The sequence below is a fragment of the Macrobrachium rosenbergii genome, chromosome 2 (assembly GCF_040412425.1).
Source record: "Macrobrachium rosenbergii isolate ZJJX-2024 chromosome 2, ASM4041242v1, whole genome shotgun sequence".
Classification (NCBI taxonomy): domain Eukaryota; kingdom Metazoa; phylum Arthropoda; class Malacostraca; order Decapoda; family Palaemonidae; genus Macrobrachium; species Macrobrachium rosenbergii.
Genome location: NC_089742.1, coordinates 72,745,271 through 72,765,204, shown reverse-complemented (window position 1 = coordinate 72,765,204; position 19,934 = coordinate 72,745,271). Strand labels below are relative to the sequence as shown.

General features: G+C 40.0%; 1 protein-coding gene across 2 annotated transcripts in view; it reads left to right on the top strand.

Moving 5' to 3' along the window:
* Positions 1-19,934, top strand: part of LOC136848553 (ubiquitin carboxyl-terminal hydrolase 38-like) — a 247,682-nt gene that overhangs the window by 168,292 nt on the left and 59,456 nt on the right. Inside the window, exon 7 of one of the 2 annotated variants that reach the window (XM_067120838.1) lies at positions 12,633-12,818. The exons of the other annotated variant lie outside the window; for it this stretch is intronic. Coding sequence (XP_066976939.1) covers positions 12,633-12,818 — 186 coding nt within the window. The remainder of the gene's footprint in view (positions 1-12,632; positions 12,819-19,934) is intronic. 2 annotated transcript variants of the gene reach the window in all.

Sequence of the window (19,934 nt, the reverse complement as noted above, 5' to 3'; positions counted from 1 at the left end):
GTGATTCACACCGACGCTTCCCTAAGCGGGTGGGGAGGATACTCCCAACACAAGAAGGTACAGGGGACTTGGTCTACCATGTTCCGCCAGTTTCATATCAATGTTCTGGAAGCCATGGCAGTCTTTCTAACCCTGAAGAAACTGCGTCCGAACAATCGGATTCATATAAGATTGGTTCTGGACAGCGCAGTAGTAGTACACTGTTTGAACAGGGGAGGTTCCAAGTCGAGTCGGATCAACCAGGTTATGATAGCAATATTCTCTCTAGCAAACAAACACCAGTGGCATCTGTCTGCTACCCACCTTGCAGGGGTCCGGAATGTCATTGCAGACTCCTGTCCAGGACAACTCCGCTGGAGTCGGAATGGTCCCTGGACAAAACCTCATTCAAATGGATTTGCAACCAAGTTCCGGTCTCAAGTAGATCTCTTTGCAACAGAATGCAACCACAAACTACCTTGTTATGTTGCTCCCAACCTGGACCCTCTAGCTCACTCCACAGATGCAGCTCACTCCACAGATGCAATGTCCATAGATTGGAACAAGTGGAAAAGGATCTACCTCTTCCCTCCAGTAAACCTGTTACTGAAAGTCCTTCACAAGCTCAGGACATTCAAAGGTCAGATAGCCCTAGTAGCTCCAAACTGGCCAAGAGCAACTGGTTTCCACTTCTTCTAGAGCTGAAGCTTCGTGTTTGCAAATTCCCAACCCAAACTGACGCAAATAGTACAAACTCAGACTGTGTCAGCTTCCTCAAGAATTCAGAATGCCCTGGCTTTGTGGATTTCATGAAGTTTGCAGCTCAAAGGGATGCTAATATTGATCCTATTAACACTTTGTTCCTAGAATCAGATAAAAGGGAATCCACTCTTAGACAATATGACTCAGCAGTTAAGAAATTAGCACTCTTCTTAAAAGAATCTGAAGTTACTGTAATGACCACTAATTTAGCTATTTCATTTTTTAGGTCATTATTTGAGAAAGGTCTGGCCTCAAGTACCATTACTACAGCAAAATCTGCTTTGAAAAAGATATTTTTACACAGGTTTAAGATTAACGTAACAGACTCTTATTTTTCGCTATCCCAAAGCCTGTGCCTTCGTTTGAGACCAGTAACCCGCCCACATTCGGTTTCCTGGTTCTTAAATGATGTTCTTAAGTTAGCCTCAGAAATAGATAATCATAATTGCTCTTTCACTAACTTATTGAGGAAGACCTTATTTTTGATTAGTTTAGCTTCAGGTGCTAGAATTTCTGAACTGTCTGCCCTGTCTAGAGAACCCAATCATGTTGATTTCCTTCCATCAGGTGAAGTGTTGCTAGCTCTTCACCCTAAGTTCCTACTAACTAAAAATGAAGATCCTCGAGATAGGTGGACTCCTGGAAGGTCATCCCCCCCCACAGGACCTGTCTTTATGCCCAGTCTTTACCCTGAAAGCCTATTTAGACAGGACCTCACACATAACTTCCAGGCCTCTATTTGTAAGGGAAGGGGGAGGAACCATTTCTTTGAAAGCCATTAGGCAACAGATCCTGTATTTCATTAAACATGCAAACCCAGATTCAGTCCCAAAAGTACATGACATTAGAGCAGTGGCCACCTCTACCAACTATTTTCATTATATGAATTTCAGGATCTGTCAAAATACACGGGTGGAAGTCTCCCAGTTTTTAAACGCCACTACCTGAAATCACTAGAAGCTCTGAAATTCACTACAGTGGCGGCAGGAACATAGTTCCCCCCAATTTAATTCTTTCTTGTACTCAGTCACTCTCTTCCCTCCTACCTGCCTCATTTATTCCCCTTAGGTCATCTCCAGGTCAGGCATGCTTCACAGCCTTTTTCCTGACCATGTCATAGTTTTGTCCTGTCTTTTTGTTTAATTTAAATGTTACATGTATTATCTTGTGGGACATAGTTTCCCACCTTAGTTTTAAGTATATGATTAGTTCCTAAATTTGCACCTTTATGTACTCTTTAATCTAATATGATTTGTATTCATGTACCCTTAATATTATATTAAAACTAAGTATATTTTTGATAACATTATTATATCTTAATACCACATCTTGCTACTAGGATAATTAAAAACTCTTGTGGAAATTTAATTTTATTATTTCCTCTACAAGTCTCCTTTTGTTTCAGGATGGTATTTTGATTTCTCTGTTATTATTTCACCGGGTGACACAGGTGGAAAACCCAGAAAAAGGATTTTGACAAAGGAAAATCTATTTCTGGGAGAGACCCTGTCAGACATGACCCCATGATTCCTTTTTCCCCCTGGTAAAATACCATTCCAGTGTGGGGTGCTAATGTGGAATGTGGGTGAAGCCGGTTTGTTTACAGTCCGAGTGGTGCAGGGGTTTGTAACCTTGACCTCACTTCTGGGACTTTTGACATTGGGAATGTTTACAGGGCGGAGGCCTGTGATTGTGACAATCTCACCCTTTCTCAACACCACTCCATATCATGGAGCTAATATACCGGGTAGTAACTCCGGCTTAGCTTTTAGCTTTTCTCTGGTATATTTAGCAATAGCTTTACCTAGAAATAAGTGCTGAAAGGTTATTTCACCGGGTGACACAGGTCTCTCCCCAGAAATAGATTTGTCCTTTGTCAAAATCCTTTATCACACAAATGTTACTAAATTCAGTCCCAGTGGAAACCTGCCTTGCTGCAATAAGAGCTAGGTTCCCACTGGTGTTATGCATTTGTTGGTTGAGTTCTCCATTCTTGAGGATCTTATGGACCTATTTCTTTATGAGGCTTATTGTGGGAATGGCAGGTACATCCTAACCAAGACCCTCAGAGACACTTCTGTAATGGGATTTTAAAGCTTACATCATAAGCTGATCTTATTAATTTTAAAAAATGAAATGTTTTATTTATTTTACTGTTAAATTCATCCAAGTTTTAAATTTTAATATTGTAATTGATATTATTGATTATTAAAGTTATGATCCCAGGTAATTTTCAAGTATTCATTCATTTATTTCCCCTGTTAGAGCACAACAACTGTATCTTCTGAGGACCAGCTACTCCAAGAGACATCTGTTTCCAGACACTCTTCCAGACTTTCTGGGTTTGACCTGTGTCACCCAGTGAAATAACATTTCAGCACTTATTTCTAGGTAAAGCTATTGCTAAATATACCAGAGAAAAGCTAAAAGCTAAGCAGTTCCAGGTACTCCCTAAAGTCTCAGCTCCATGAAATGGACAAGTCGTCTATGAAAAGAGTGAGATTGTCACAATCAAAGGCCTCCCAGCCCTGAAACATTCCCAATGTCAAAAGTCCCACCGAGTGAGGTGCAAATAAACCCCGCACCACTCGGGACTGTAAACAAACTGAGGTCACCCGTGATTCCACTTTTTTATCACGCGGCCGCTGTTGTTCTGTTCCCTCCAGAGGCATCTGTGTTTCCTTTGATTGGTTTACTGTGGCATCCTCCTGGATTCTTCTTCACGTAAGTTGAGTACCATCTCTGTTTTTATTTTAGGCGGTTGAGGCTGAGGGAATCCTCTAATTTAATAATTAGGGGATTTATACAATCTCATCCACCTTTTCCCGACCTCATGTGACCTTCAGTCTCGGTGGGGAATTATGATGGGCCACCTCCCCCTCATTTTCTTATTTGTGCCCTTTTGCTTATTCTATATTCAATTGGGTTTTTATATTACTGTATTGTTTTTTATCCTTCTCTGGGGAAGTTAGGGTCCTTGTGTCATTTAGGGTGTACGAGTTTTCCCCTAGAACTCCGCTCTTTATCAATTATTATATGTGTTATATTTTGGACCCCAAAATCCTCCAGTGCTTGGATATATTATTTGAGATGGTACAGTTATGCTTATCAACTTATTTTAAGCCTAAGCGCTTACGGATGTCTTTGATATTTTCGGATTATTTTTGTTTAGTTTTATCTGGAAGGTCGGCCATTTTCCCTCCGCGCTCATATCGCGTTGGGTTTGGTCTTCCCTTCTACATATGTTCTTATGATTAGTTAAATCATTATTATTTTATTGCCTAGGATAGGTTAACTTTAGGCTAGTTGAGTAGATAACTATTCTCTCCTGGGCTTCCTCCTTCAGCCACTGGCTGTGTTAGGTTAGCCTAGGTTGTAGCTATATAGTCTCTTCCCTTGCTAGGGAGAGAAGGTTTGGTGTGTAGGAGGGTTCATGTTGGAGCTTCCCTTTGTGTTCGTTTGGGTAGAGAAGTTTGGGCATTGCTTGGCTCCTCCCCTGTTTCGGCCTTTCCACTTTCACACTCTAGAGTCCTAAAAAGGTTAAGCTGGAATAGCGAGGTTTCTCGCGTAGCCTACCTTCATCCGAACCACATCTTCACTCTCTTTCCATCTTCATGTTTACCCCTCCCTCCTACCATTACTTCCCTCCCCACCTTCCCTCTCCCCCCTTGGTTCCCCTTTCATATATTATGTTAACTTACCAAGGCCCGAGAGTTTATCCTGTTCCTTTTTTCCCAAAGCTTTATATCCCCTTCCTCTGCATTGATTGGTCTGTTCTCTCAATCAACAAAATCACCTTGGAAACATCACTACACCCAATCGAGACCTCAGTTGAGGACCAACCACTGCTCCACACCCTGTTTCCCATTCCTTTCTTTGCTTTTTGGCCTTTGAGAGTTCCCCATCCTCTCCTCTCTCAGTATCGCTCGTACATGTTCATCCGATCGAGGGAGAAGGATGGATCTCATGGCGCCCAGAATCTTACTCACCCTGGTCGCTACACTTGGATCCTCATCACCTGGCCTATACCATCCCCCAAAACCCTCCTCTATCAGTGTCAGTGCGCCCACCCACCGGTGTCGTTCTCAGAGGATCCATCTCGGGAATTTTCACATGTTGCCAGTTAGAGAATTTCCCACCTGACTGTCTTCCGTTGTTCACATACACTGACATTTATATTCGTTCTATTCACTTAGAACACCTATAGTTCCCAGTATCTACTCTCCATACTAGCTATCTTTGTGTTTTCTCTGCTAAAGTCGGATAATTTGTCTTTGAGCTTTCCGGTGGGTACTGTGTTTGGTCGGACGGTGCTCACTACACCTCCTCCGCCCCTCACCGTATTGGCAACACAGGACTCCACCTGCTCCAAGCAGAAATATCCACTTTTATAGTTGACCTTTCCAAATAGATGCATACAGATATTCATTTTATATATATTATATTATGTTTATATACTACCCTTTTGGGACCTTTTCCGTCGCTCCGGATTAACTCCGGTGGTCCCTTTAGGTTATCTTGCATGTTCCAGTAGGCCCCTTAACCTCCGATGCACTCCGGTGGGACCTATCTGGATAATTGTTTATATATATACACATTTATTTATTACCTTGTAGATTAACTGGCCTTTTGGACCTTCCTGTCACTTGCAGATTAACTCCGGTGGTCCCTCTAGGTAGTTGATCTTGCATGTTCAAGTGGCCCCTTATACTCCCGGTAAGCTCCGGCGGGACCTACCTGGATAACTATTATACTAAGACACTGCTCCGGCATTTATACTCCGGCAGCCCTATCAGCATACTCATATACCGGTCAACTTACAGATGGTGCGTTGTCAGGAGCAGGGTGCACCGCTGTGCTGCATCAAGCCAGCGGGCATGAAGTGTGCAGGTCCCACTCCGGGTGTGCTGTCCACGTGGGGGACCTGATCGTCTGGCACCCTGATGGTTGTGAGGTGTGCTATCGCCCTCTATGAGCAGGTTCTGGATGAGTCGGTAAGTTAGTTTTCCCCTTCCGATTCACGTTCACCTTCAGTTTTGTCTCTTATGGATAGTTATAACATATTCCCCTTTTAGGAGGCTCATTCACCTGACTTTCTCCCCCTTCCAGATTGACCGCAGCTCTCGGGACTCTTCGTTGTCGACCCTCAAGACCTGGGTCAGCGGCTTCGGGAGGAACGTCGGGGCAGGAAAACCCTACGTTTTGTCTAAGGACGTCTGTAACGTTCTCTTCCCCGGCGCCTGGATCTCAGCTTCAGTTGCGGACGAGGTAGCCGCCCCCTTGATCGCTGGGATCCGGGAAATGACGCAGCCCTCCCAGGAAGAAGTCGCTGCATGCGGAGTTGTCGCCGAGGATGTTGCGGCTCTTAATCTGGACTTCGAGCCAATGAATGTTGACCTGGATTTGCAAGCAGCTAAGGGGGTAAGTGAGGCAGGTGATCTTCTTTTAGTTCTCCTTCTTCTACTGCTTCTTCCTTCCGAGGATTTGTGAAATCCTCTTGCCTTATGGACGGTGCAAGGTCTACCGTCCCTAAGGTTAAATCTGTTAAGAAAAAGACCTTAAAGTCCCAGAAAGTCCGCTCCGGGGTTCCCTTGAAGACATCATGGCCCCCCCTAGCCCCGTGCCATCTACGAGCAAGGCCTCTACTTCTGGGAAGGGAGCACGAGACCTAAACAAAGTAAGGAGGTTCCCCCCTCCTTCCTTTGATGCTGAAGCATTTGCAGAGCTTCTTATGAAGCAGTTTGACAAAAGGGTTGATGACAAGCTGTCAGAACTCTCAAGTCAGCTGTCTTCAGGAAATGCTTCCGTGCTCTCATTGTCAGAAGAGGTTAAGTCTCAAAGGACTTTAATCTCCGGGTTCATGAGTGGCGGAGCGGCCAACAAACCCTTCTCCGTCCCGGAAACCTCCAGCCTACCTCCTTTTGATAAAGGAAACCCCTGGCGCCTGACCCTCTTTGCCCCCAGCATGAGGGTACCCTCACTATCGAGGGCCTAGGCATTCGTAGGCTGGAGGAACTTAGAATTCTTCCCTCCTAACCTGAAATCACCTAATGCAGGTTATGCCAGGCTTACTGAGGAGGCATGGGTTTCCAACTGACTCCGATAAGGTCCCCAAGGAAACTGTCATCTTCCCGAGGACCAGGCCCAGTCAGCCCTACAGGACCTTGTCGGGAGTTTCAGGCAGAGAACACCAAACTCACTCTGGCCAAAGGTGCCTTTACAATGTTCTCTCTGGGAGAAGTTCTCCCCACCCCTTGCACCTCTAAAGTGGCCTCCCTCACCAACCAGGCTTGTATGGAGGGTAAGCCCCTTCCTCATCTCCGGGAGACAGATCCCACCTCTCTTGTCTTACCCGGAGATTCTCAGTATTGGGTAGGAGCTCCGGATACCTTCACGGTTACTCGGCTGGACCCCTGACTGCAAAAAAACTTCTAACCTCTTCAGCGAGCAACTCCCTAAGATCCTGAGTCGCTCCTGAAGGCTGAAGCTGAGTCTAAGGACAGACTTAGTAGGTCCTTAAACTCTCTGACTTTGGCAAAGGCAACGTCAGTAGTATATAGCGAAGATGCGCTATTCCAGGTACTGACGAAATCTCTCAAGGAGTTTTCAGCAGGACCTGTATGATTTCATTAAGGCCAGGTGAACTGCCGGAAACACATCTTTTCGGCAGCCTCCATCCGTCATGAGCCTAACAGGCTCATAAAAAGCTCCATCTGGGGAGCTAATCTCTTCCCCAGGAAGAGGTTGATGCGTCTAGCTGAGGCAACTAGGGCCAACCAGAGTCTCCGCTCCCGATGGGGTTTATCCTCTAAGAGGAAGCAGTCTGAGCCCGCCGAACTCATCCCAAGCCAGGGAAGAAGTTCAAGAACTTTAAATGGCTCCCGACTCAGACTGTCTTGCAGGCTGTCCAGGTCCCCGTCCCTGGTCATCCTTCAACCTCCCAGCCTCAACCTCAACCTCAGTATGTGCTGGTCCAACCAGCCCATCAACCTCTCGCTGCCCCTTCATAAAATCTCCTCCCCAGCTTTCAACGCAGGTCTTATGAAAGCCAGGGTGCATTTCGGTCCATCCAAAATGCAAAGGGAACGAGAGCTGAGGGGTACTTCCGAGGTAGAGGAACATCCCGCCCTCCTCCAGAGGAAGGGGGAGGCAGAGGCTCCAGAGGAGGTAGACCCTCTCCCCCCAGTGAGATATCTCAGGTAGGCGGGAGGTTATACCATTTTCGGGACCAGTGGAGCTTCAGTCCCTGGCCCAGAGCATAGTCTCCAAAGGACTGGGGTGGAGTTGGTGCAGAAGTCCTCCCCCCCAGTCAGGTTCCATCAATCACCTTCCAAGGCTCTGAAGGACTTTGTGAAAGATCTATTATTAAAGAGGGCAATAAAGAAAGCGAGACATCTGAAATTTCAAGGCAGACTGTTCAGTGTTCCAAAGAAAGGTTCCAGTCAGCAAAGAGTAATTCTAGACTTGTCCTGTCTAAATTCCTACATTCAATGCGACAAGTTTGGAATGCTTACAATCTCGCAGGTTCGGACCCTACTTCCCCGTGGAGCCGTAACCACCTCTATAGATCTTTCAGACGCCTATTATCACGTCCCGATTGCAGAAGGTTCTCTCCTTATCTGGGGTTCAGACTAGGAAATCAAGCATACTCGTTCAGGGTCATGCCATTCGGTCTCAATATAGCTCCCAGAATCTTCACCAAACTGGCAGATACGGTAGTTCAGCAACTCCGGTCTCAGGGGATCATGCTAGCCGCATACCTGGACGATTGGATTGTTTGGGCATCCAACGCCAACGAATGCCGGAAAGCAACAGCCATAGTAATCGGCTTTCTGGAATCACTGGGCTTTCAGATAAACAAGGAGAAATCCCGCCTAGTGTCGGAGAGTCGCTTTCAATGGTTAGGAATCCAATGGGACCTGTGTGCACACAGACTATCTCTTCCGCCGCCAAACGGAGAGAAATAGCAAAAGCAACCAGACAGTTCCTCAAGAACAAGAAAGCTTCCCGTACTCAAGAAAGAGTCTTAGGTTCTCTTCAGTTTGCTTCAGTGACGGATCTTCTTTGAAATCCAAACTGAAAGACATAAACAGGGTATGGCAGAGTCGAGCCAATGTCAGGTTCAGAGACAAAATATCTCTGATTCCGCCGATTTTGAAAAAGAGACTCGGCCTTGGACGACCAGTCAAGAGCTTATCGGAGTCAGTGCCCCTTCAGTTTCCTCCTCCATCATTAGTGATTCACACCGACGCTTCCCTAAGCGGGTGGGGAGGATACTCCCAACACAAGAAGGTACAGGGGACTTGGTCCACCATGTTCCGCCAGTTTCATATCAATGTCCTGGAAGCTATGGCAGTCTTTCTAACCCTGAAGAAACTGCGTCCAACAATCTGATTCATATAAGATTGGTCCTGGACAGCGCAGTAGTAGTACATTGTTTAAACAGGGAGGTTCCAAGTCGAGTCGGATCAACCAGGTTATGATAGCAATATTCTCTCTAGCAAACAAACACCGTGGCATCTGTCTGCTACCCACCTTGCAGGGGTCCGGAATGTCATTGCAGATTCCCTATCCAGGACAACTCTGCTGGAGTCGGAATGGTCCCTGGACAAAACTTCATTCAAATGGATTTGCAATCAAGTTCCGGGTCTCGAAGTAGATCTCTTTGCAACAGAATGCAACCACAAACTGCCTTGTTATGTTGCTCCCAACCTGGACCCTCTAGCTCACTCCACAGATGCAATGTCCATAGATTGGAACAAGTGGAAAAGGATCTACCTCTTTCCTCCAGTAAACCTGTTACTGAAAGTCCTTCACAAGCTCAGGACATTCAAAGGTCAGATAGCCCTAGTAGCTCCCAACTGGCCAAGAGCAACTGGTTTCCACTTCTTCTAGAGCTGAAGCTTCGTGTTTGCAAATTCCCAACCCAAAACTGACGCAAATAGTACAAACTCAGACTGTGTCAGCTTCCTCAAGAATTCAGAATGCCCTGGCTTTGTGGATTTCATGAAGTTTGCAGCTCAGAAGGATGCTAATATTGATCCTATTAACACTTTGTTCCTAGAATCAGATAAAAGGGAATCCACTCTTAGACAGTATGACTCAGCAGTTAAGAAATTAGCACTCTTCTTAAAAGAATCTGAAGCTACTGTAATGACCACTAATTTAGCTATTTCATTTTTTAGGTCATTATTTGAGAAAGGTCTGGCCTCAAGTACCATTACTACAGCAAAATCAGCTTTGAAAAAGATATTTTTGCACGGGTTTAAGATTAACTTAACAGACTCTTATTTTTCGTCTATCCCTAAAGCCTGTGCTCGTTTGAGACCAGTAACCCGCCCACATTCGGTTTCCTGGTTCTTAAATGATGTTCTTAAGTTAGCCTCAGAAATAGATAATCAAAATTGTTCTTTCACTAACTTATTGAGGAAGACCTTATTTTTGATTAGTTTAGCTTCAGGTGCTAGAATTTCTGAACTGTCTGCCCTGTCTAGAGAACCCAATCATATTGATTTCCTTCCATCAGGTGAAGTGTTGCTAGCTCCTCACCCTAAGTTCCTAGCTAAAAATGAAGATCCTCAAGATAGGTGGTCTCCTGGAAGGTCATCCCCTCCCACAGGACCTGTCTTTATGCCCAGTCTTTACCTTTGAAAGCCTTATTTAGACAGGACCTCACACATAACTTCCAGGCCTCTGTTTGTAAGGGAAGGGGAGGAACCATTTCTTTGAAAGCCATTAGGCAACAGATCCTGTATTTCATTAAACATGCAAACCCAGATTCAGTCCCAAAAGTACATGACATTAGGGCAGTGGCCACCTCCACTAACTATTTTCATTATATGAATTTTGAGGATCTTTCAAAATACACGGGGTGGAAGTCTCCCGTAGTTTTTAAACGCCACTACCTGAAATCACTAGAAGCTCTGAAATTCACTACAGTGGTGGTAGGGAACATCGTTCCCCCCTCAGTTTAATTCTTCTTAGTACTCAGTCACTCTCCTCCCTCCTACCTGCCTCATTTATTCCCCTTCGGTCATCTCCAGGTCAGGCATGCTTCACAGCCTTTTCCTGACCATGTCATAGTTTTTGTCCTGTCTATTGTTTAATTTAAATGTTACATGTATTATCTTGTGGGACATAGTTTCCCCACCTTAGTTTTAAGTATAATGTTTAGTACCTAATTTTCACTTTTATGTACTCATTAATCTAAGGATGATTTTATATTCATGTACACTTTAATATTGCATTAAATTTAAGTATATTTATTATATCTTTATTATATCTTAATACCACATCTTGCTACTAGGATAATTAAAACTCTTGTGTAAATTTAGTTATATTACTTTCCTCTACAAGTCTCCTTTTGTTTCAGGATGGTATTTTGATTTCTCTGTTATTATTTCACCGGGTGACACAGGTCGGAAAACCCAGAAAAAGGATTTTGACAAAGGAAAATCTATTTCTGGGAGAGAAGACCTGTGTCACCCGGTGACCCTCCCATGATTCCTTTTTTTCCCCTGGTAAAATACCATTCCAGGATGGGGTGCTAATGTGGAATGTGGGTGACGCCGGTTTGTTTACAGTCCGCGAGTGGTGCGGGGGTTTGTAACGGCACCTCACTCGGTGGGACTTTTGACATTGGGAATGTTTACAGGGCGGAGGCCTGTGATTGTGACAATCTCACCCTTTCTCATACACGACTCCATTTCATGGAGCTCGCACCGGGGGTAGTAACTCCGGCTTAGCTTTTTAGCTTTTCTCTGGTATATTTAGCAATAGCTTTACCTAGAAATAAGTGCTGAAAGGTTATTTCACCGGGTGACACAGGTCTCTCCCCAGAAGTAGATTTTTCCTTTGTCAAAATCCTTTTTTTATTTTTAAAAGTGTGAACATGTTAATAATAACCAAGTCACTAGGAACACTGTATCAAATGGACTTAGGTAATGCATCAGATGGCAAAGTATCACAGTTCAAGGTTCTTGTCCACAAAGTCAGAGCTCTCCCTGCAACTTAATGTTTTAGTGCCATTTTCAAGTTGATTTGGTGTAAGTGGCAGGTATGAAGTAAAAAAAACTGGAAAAATTATCATGTTCACTTTAAAATCTCCATCTTTTTTACTGTTTCGTCTTTTAAGACATCAAATTTTTTGGTCTTAGTGCTTTTTTCCCCGCTGCTTTAGTCTTTCCAGGGACTACCCTATGTCCATATGGGAGTCTCCTGTATATTAAGTGAAATATGTATAGACGTAGTAACTCGGGTTTATTAATTGTAGACCTAAGAGTTGCCCGTACCTGTGGTTTCTGTCACACAATACAGCTTGTTTGCTTTTAGACTCAAGGACTTCTGTTACTTTATTCAATCCTTTGAGCTGTAAAACTGATTCTTAATTCTGAGTCAACCAGTTGAAGTTTGAAACAACTTGATCCTTCCAAGGTAAATTGTAATTCAGGTTACTACAAGTAGTGGGTTGTTTGTGAAGCAAATATAATGTTTTAAATAAAATAATTTAAAACATATTTTCCACCTTCTAGTTTCACATTTTCTCACAGTTAGTTGGTCAGATTACACAAAGGGTGATTCTATTGGCTGTGAAATCCATAAGCCTGAGGAGCATATGTTCTTGCCTAACCATTCAACTGCCATGTTCTTTCACAAGGAATGAATTACCCTGGAAATTCATTGACTGTGGATTTTGATTATCAAAAGTAGTGGGTTTGTCTGAAAAATTCATTTTTTTACTTAGCAAAATTCTGTTATAACTAATTTATTGTGATGTCATTTTTGCTATGCATGGTTACCAAGTTTTTTTTTACACAGTTGCAGTAATTAATTGAAACAAGTATTTTTAAAAAGTGTTTTTCTTCAAATAAATAGTTGTAAATTTCTTTCAGTTTTCGCCATCAAATTTTACATGCGGTGCCCCGCAGTAATCAGCAACTGTTGGTTAAGCTCCAGCAACTTTTCAGTTTGTTGTGTTTTACTAACAGAACCTATGTAGCCCCTCGAATTTTCCACGATAAATCAAGGCCACCTTGGTTTAGTCCTGGCATGCAGCAAGATTGCTCTGAATATCTAAGGTATGTTCTTACCTCAGACAACAGTAGAACCTTGCAATTATTATTGCAATAAAAATTTTTGGGTTAGACATAGATTAAGGATGGCTTTTAGCGGTGCAGAATCTATTAGACATAGATTAAGAATGACTTTTAGTGGTGCAGAATGTATTGTCAGACTGCCTTTAACTGCCTGTCAAGAATTTAAATAATATACAAGGCTGCTTTTGTGTTAGTAAATAATGTATATGTTTATACTAGGCACAAATGAATCAATAATGAAAATATTTGGTATAATGCATGATGGCAGGGATCATGAGGCAATCCAAGACAATAAATGTGTACCTAGCCATTACTAAGGATACAAGTGTTGTTCTGCACTATAGTAACAGACATAAGCAAGACTATTAATCCTCTCAGCAATATGAATTATAATAACAGATAACATGCAAGACTTTTTAACCTTACACAATGCAAACTGGTAAATACACCAGATTTTAAAGATAACTTTTATTTTTTCTATACTGTATATAGAAGCTAGCTCGGTAGCAAGATGGTTAATTGGTGGTAAGTAGGTTGATAACCAGGTAATACCCACTCACCTGTCATTAACCAAGCACTTTTCTTCCAGCAACAAGGTGTTATGCAGTGATGAAATGGGACCATGATGAAAGACCCTGGTTTTTATATCTAGGAAGATACTGATTATCTTAAAATAGTTTTTATTCCAAGAATGTAAACCATTGTGTTTTATTTAAAGATTTACCCCAAAGGTGAGAGGATCACCACTCAGAACTGGCAGTGTTCCATCTCCACCTAAGGTAATTTTTCCAGTCATTAGAAATTATCAGGAAAAAATGATTCCTGTAACCTCCTATAGCCTGGCATAGGAATGCAGACTTTAGGAAAACTTGGGAGGATTCTGTCCTTCCCATATGGAATGAGAAGTGCTGGTAGGTAGTCGGCAATATCAGTAGATTGTAGCCAAAATGATGTAATGGGCCCATATATTATTCTAACCCTCTCCCCTTTACCTCTCCATGTTACAAAGAGAGTGGAGGGAGTTGCATCTTTAGGGCTGAAGACCTGAAGTTAGGTTGCCCTATTCAGTAACTCACCCCTATTAAGATTCATTCCATTTTGTACTCTTCTCAGACTGTTGATGCACAAAGAAAGGAAGATGGACAGTGTTGTAGATTTTAGCAGGTACTGCCAGTGAGGTGTACTAACAGTACGTTTGTTATGGTAACTGGCAGTAGGTGAAAGGATATCGACAAGAAAAAATAATCATAACCTTATCCAACTACTTTATTTACAAAATACTCATGCATGCTAAACAGTCAAATTGTATGACAGTACAAACTTACCTAACCAGTCAGCTGCCTTGAATCTAAAAATCATATACATAGAAAGAATATTACCCATTCTTCCCCTTTTATTTAAAATGTGATAACTTTAACCTAATAACACACAAATCAAAGTAGAATACTCCAATCCTTTTTTTTATTTAAATATTGATGGCCATCAAAGAAAACTATTTGAGTACAATCAAATCTTCCTTAACCTATATTTTTATATAGTGTTGTCCTCGAACTTATAAGCATTTTGATTTACCCAGCACTGCGCCAGAAGCTGGTGTTCGCTACTATTGGCATTTTTTACTCAGCTTACAGTGCTGCAACATGTTGCATCAAGTTACAGTACTTGTAAGCATCATTAACTTGATGCCTATTCTTCTTGCCGTTAGCAATGTCAACGGGACCTTTTGCACTTCAGTGAACGCCGTAAGATTGTTACAGTGCTGTAAGCACCATTGACATTGCTAACAGCAAGAATTGGCATCAAGTTAATGATGCTTACAGTGCTGTAACTTGATGCAACATCAAGTTGCAGCACCGTAAGCTCCATTAAAACGCCAATAACAGCGAAACACCGGCTTATGGCGCAGTGCTGGAACGGATCCCCCGCCATAAGTCGAGAACCTACTATATAAATATATACACATACTAATACCCTGAACTTGCACGAATTCACAGACATGTGTACTTTTCATTGGAACCTAACTAATTATCATACACGAGTTTTTCACAGAACCGAGAACATTTGCAAATACTGAGAAACCCTGCAAAAGTGTTTGGTTAATTTTTTATGTAATTTATAAGTTTTCAAGCTTTTATGTTAAATAACAACAGTAATAATTTCTCTCTCTCTCTTTTACTGAGATTAGAGAATTTTCATGGTACATGTATATTTGTTTTGTATGATAAATAATTTTTTTACCTAATAATAAGTACTAATTTTCAAATATTAATAAGATTAAATAATAATAATAATAATAATAATAATAATATAACTGTAATTACAAAATTCGTATGTGATATGTATTTTAAACAAACAAATATCTTTCCCTCATCTTTTGAGAAGAAGCTCGAAGGCAAAGCTGTCAGACATGTCACTTTAACATGACAAGAAGGGCTAACGTTGCTGATTAGTGGGTCAAAGGTCTCTCTCTCTCTCTCTCTCTCTCTCTCTCTCTCTCTCTCTCTCTCTCTCTCTCTCTCTGAAATCTTCTCTCTCTCTCTCTCTTAGAAAAGAAAAAATATCCTCTCTTGCAAAAGAAAGTTCAATGAAAATGCTTGTAATACTGTTTCTTTCTGTATGTCTTTACCTGTACAGTTGATAATTTCAAATTGATCTAATTTTACCCCTGCCATCTACAAACTGTAAATGTGCCTGGAAACATAGAGACATAGAGCATTTCAGAACAAAGACAAAGAGACAGAATAAAGAAGTTTTTAAAAACGAGGTTGAGAAGACTTCTAAAAATAGGTCAGTGGAATGGGGGGAGAGAGAAATAGTATACTAATCTTCACACTCTCCTATATTCTTACGTCAACCATTTATTTCTTTTTTTAAGGGTAATGTGTTGAGCTAACTTTTAAATGAAATTACCGTAACTTTAATTTCATTTAAAAATTAGTTTAATACTGAATTTCCATCCTTTGATATCTAACATAAGAATAATAACTTTCTAGCTCTCTTCTCTCCCTCTCTCTCTCTCCAGTCTCTCTCTCTCTCTCTCTCTCTCTCTCTCTCTCTCTCTCTCTCCTCTCTCTAACTCACTCTAAAATCTCTTCTTTCTGCCTCCGTAACAATTCATAAATAATTCAACTTGATATTTCAAGTAAGGACAATCTCTCTCTATCTCTCTCTCTCAATCTCTCTCTCTCTCTCTCTTAATTCAAATTCAGAACCAGAACCACACACAAATCTGAGATGGTTTATTGGTAAAACCTGACACTCTGTTTGAACTGTTACCTGATATTATAATATTTCATATCTCCGAAAATACGCTGTAAAAATGTGTCGAGAAGTATAAAATATTATATGTATACTAGTTGGCATCGTACATCTGTGATAACGAGTTCAAAATATCGAGATACATAGATACAGTAATACCTCAAACTTGCGCGATTCGAGTTGCACGAATTCACAGACACACGAATTTTTCATTGTTACCTAACTAATGGTCATACACGAATTTTTCACAGACACGCGGACATTTGTGAACACTGAGAAACCCAGCAAAAGTGTTTGTTTAATTTTTTATGTAATTTATAAGTTTTCAAGCTTTTATGTGCAAATTAAATAACATTAAATATTATTAAAAGTAATAATTTCTCTCTATCTCTCTCACTCTCTCTCTCTTTTAGTGAGATGAATTTTTATGGTACATGTCTACAGGTATGTTTATTTGTATGGTAAATAAACTTTTTACCTAATAATAAGTACTAATTTTCTAATAATAAAATTAAATAATAATAAAAGTGTAATTACAAAATTCGTATTATTTTGAACAAACAAATTCTTCTCTTGTCTTTTGTAAGAAGGAGGTGGAAGCCAAAGCTGTCAGACATGTCATTTAACCCTTAAACGCCGACTGATGTATCGTAAGTCAACTAAAATTGTCTGTCGGGTGACGAGCGGACGTACTGTATGTCGACTACAAAAAATTTCAACCTTCGGTCAACTTTGACTCGACCGAAATGGTCGAAAAAATGCAATTGTAAGCTAAAACTCTTACATTCTAGTAATATTCAATCATTTACCTTCATTTTACAACAAATAAGAAGTCTCTAGCACAATATTTCGAGTTATGGTGAATTTTGAAAAAACTTTTTCCTTTACGTGGTTATGGTAACTTGGGCCTGAAAATTTCAGAAATTCTTTCGCCACTTTGTCGTAATTTTTGCACTGTTTTATATTAGTCGTTACATAAAGTTTTATATATGAAAATGTGTGCAATTTCATGTAGAATACAACAAAAAACAACCCATGGTTGTAGTTTTCTATCAGTTTTGAAATATTTTCATATAAATCACGATAAAAAAATTTCAACCTTCGGTCAATTTAGACTCGACCGAAATGGTTGAAAAACGCAATTGTAAGCTAAAACTCTTACATTCTAGTAATATTCAATCATTTACCTCCATTTTGCAACAAATTGGAAGTCTCTAGCACAATATTTTGATTTATGGTGAATTTCTGACAAAACTTTTTCCTTACGTCTGCGCGCTGTAACTCGGCCGAACATCTCAGAAATTCTTTCGTCACTTTGTCGTAATGTTTGCACCGTTTTATATTAGTCGTTACATAAAGTTTTATATATGAAAATGTGTGCAATTTCATGAGGAATACAACAAAAAATAACTTATGGTTGTAGCTTCTATCAGTTTTGAAATATTTTCATATAAACCACGATGTGCCAAAATTTCAACCTTCGGTCAATTTAGACTCGACCGAAATGGTTGAAAAACGCAATTGTAAGCTAAAACTCTTACATTCTAGTAATATTCAATCATTTACCTTCATTTTGCAACAAATTGGAAGTCTCTAGCACAATATTTTGATTTATGGTGAATTTTTGAAAAAAACTTTTTCCTTAAATCTGCGCGCGGTAACTCTGCGAACATCTCAGAAATTCTTTCGTCACTTTATCGTAATGTTCACACCGTTTTATATTAGTCGTTACATAAAGTTTTATATATGAAAATGTGCGCAATTTCATGTAGAATACAACAAAAAATAACACATGGTTGTAGCTTCTATCAGTTTTGAAATATTTTCATATAAATCATGATGTGCCAAAATTTCAACCTTCGGTCAACTTTGACTCAACTGAAATGGTTGAAAAACGCAATTGTAAGCTAAAACTCTTACATTCTAGTAATATTCAATCATTTACCTTCATTTTGCAACAAATAAGAAGTCTCTAGCACAATATTTCGAGTTATGGTGAATTTTTGAAAATAAACTTTTTCCTTACGTCCTCGCGGTAACTCTGCCGAAAATTTCAGAAATTCTTTCGTCGTTTTGTCGTAATTTTTGCACCGTTTTAAATTAGCCATTACATAAAGTTTTATATATGAAAATGTGTGCAATTTCATGTAAAATACAACAAAAAATAACAGATGGTTGTAGCTTTATCAGTTTTGAAATATTTTCATATAAATCATGATAACTGCCAAAATTTCAACCTTCGGTCAACTTTGACGACTGAAATGGTTGAAAAAACGCAATTGTAAGCTAAAAACTCTTACATTCTAGTAATATTCAGTCATTTACCTTCATTTTGCAACAAATTGGAAGTCTCTAGCACAATATTTCTAGTTATGATGAATTTAAAAAAAAAAGTTTTACATATGGTCCATGAAAACTCTGCCGAACATCTCAGAAATTCTTTCATCACTTTGTGGTAATGTTTGCACTGTTTTATATTAGTCGTTACATAAAGTTTTATATATGAAAATGTGTGCAATTTCATGTAGAATATTTAAACAACCCATGGTTGTAGCTTCTATCAGTTTTGAAATATTTTCATATAAATTACGATGTGCCAAAATTTCAACCTTCAGTCAATTTAGACTCGACCGAAATGGTTGAAAAACGCAATTGTAAGCTAAAACTCTTACATTCTAGTAATATTCAATCATTTACCTTCATTTTGCAACAAATTGGAAGTCTCTAGCACAATATTTTGATTTATGGTGAATTTTTGAAAAAACTTTTTCCCACGTTTTTTGTGTAACTCGCCAAACATCTCAGAAATTCTTTTGTCACTTTGTTGTAATGTTTGCACCGCTTTATATTAGTCGTTACAAAAGTTTTTTATATATGAAAATGTGTGCAATTTCATGTAGAATACAACCAAAAATAACTCATGGTTGTAGCTTTTATCAGTTTTGAAATATTTTCATATAAATCACGATAAATAGAAAAAATTCGACCTTCGGTCAAATTTAACTCGACCGAAATGGTTGAAAACTGCAATTGTAAGCTAAAACACTTACAGTCTAGTAATATCCAATCAATTACCTTCATTTTGCAACAAACGGGAAGTCTCTAGCACAATATTTCAATTTATGGTGAATTTTTGAAAAAAACTTTTTACATCCGCACGTTACGAATTCATGCATCATTTTGTGTTGCTTTGATCGTTTTACAGTTTGTTATATACCAAAATCATCGCAATTTAGTGTACAATACAAAAAAAAAAATAACTCATTAGCTTTAACTGTTTTGCTCACAGCGCGATTTGTATACAATTATATATGAAATTTTTTTTTATGCATGTCATATATTTCAATATTTATATATGATATTTTTTCATTTCTGATGGTTGCATACTAAACTTCAGGCAATGTCAAAAAAGGAGCCAAAATGAACTCTCAATCTTAAAAACTAAGCGCTGTGATTTTTGAAAAACTTTTTTTCTGCTTCGCGCTAACTCCCGAACGCCGCCCCCATACGGCAGACATTTTTGTAAATAGAGGCTCGGCGTTTAAGGGTTAACATGACAAGAAGGGGAGTGTTGCTAATCAGTGGTCAAATTTTTCTTGTAACTCTCTCTCTCTCTCTGTCTCTGCCTGTATTAATTCATAAGAAATTTCGCTCTCTTAAGTAAGGACAACTGTTATCTCTCTCTCTCTCTCTCTCTCTCTCTCTCTCTCGTTCGAAGTTAGCCAACCTACATATTACAGCACTGTTTCTCTGCACAGTATGTCTTTAACTGTACAGTAGATAATTTTGAATTGATCTAATTTTACCTGTACCGTTTACAAACTGTAAATGCGCAGTTCT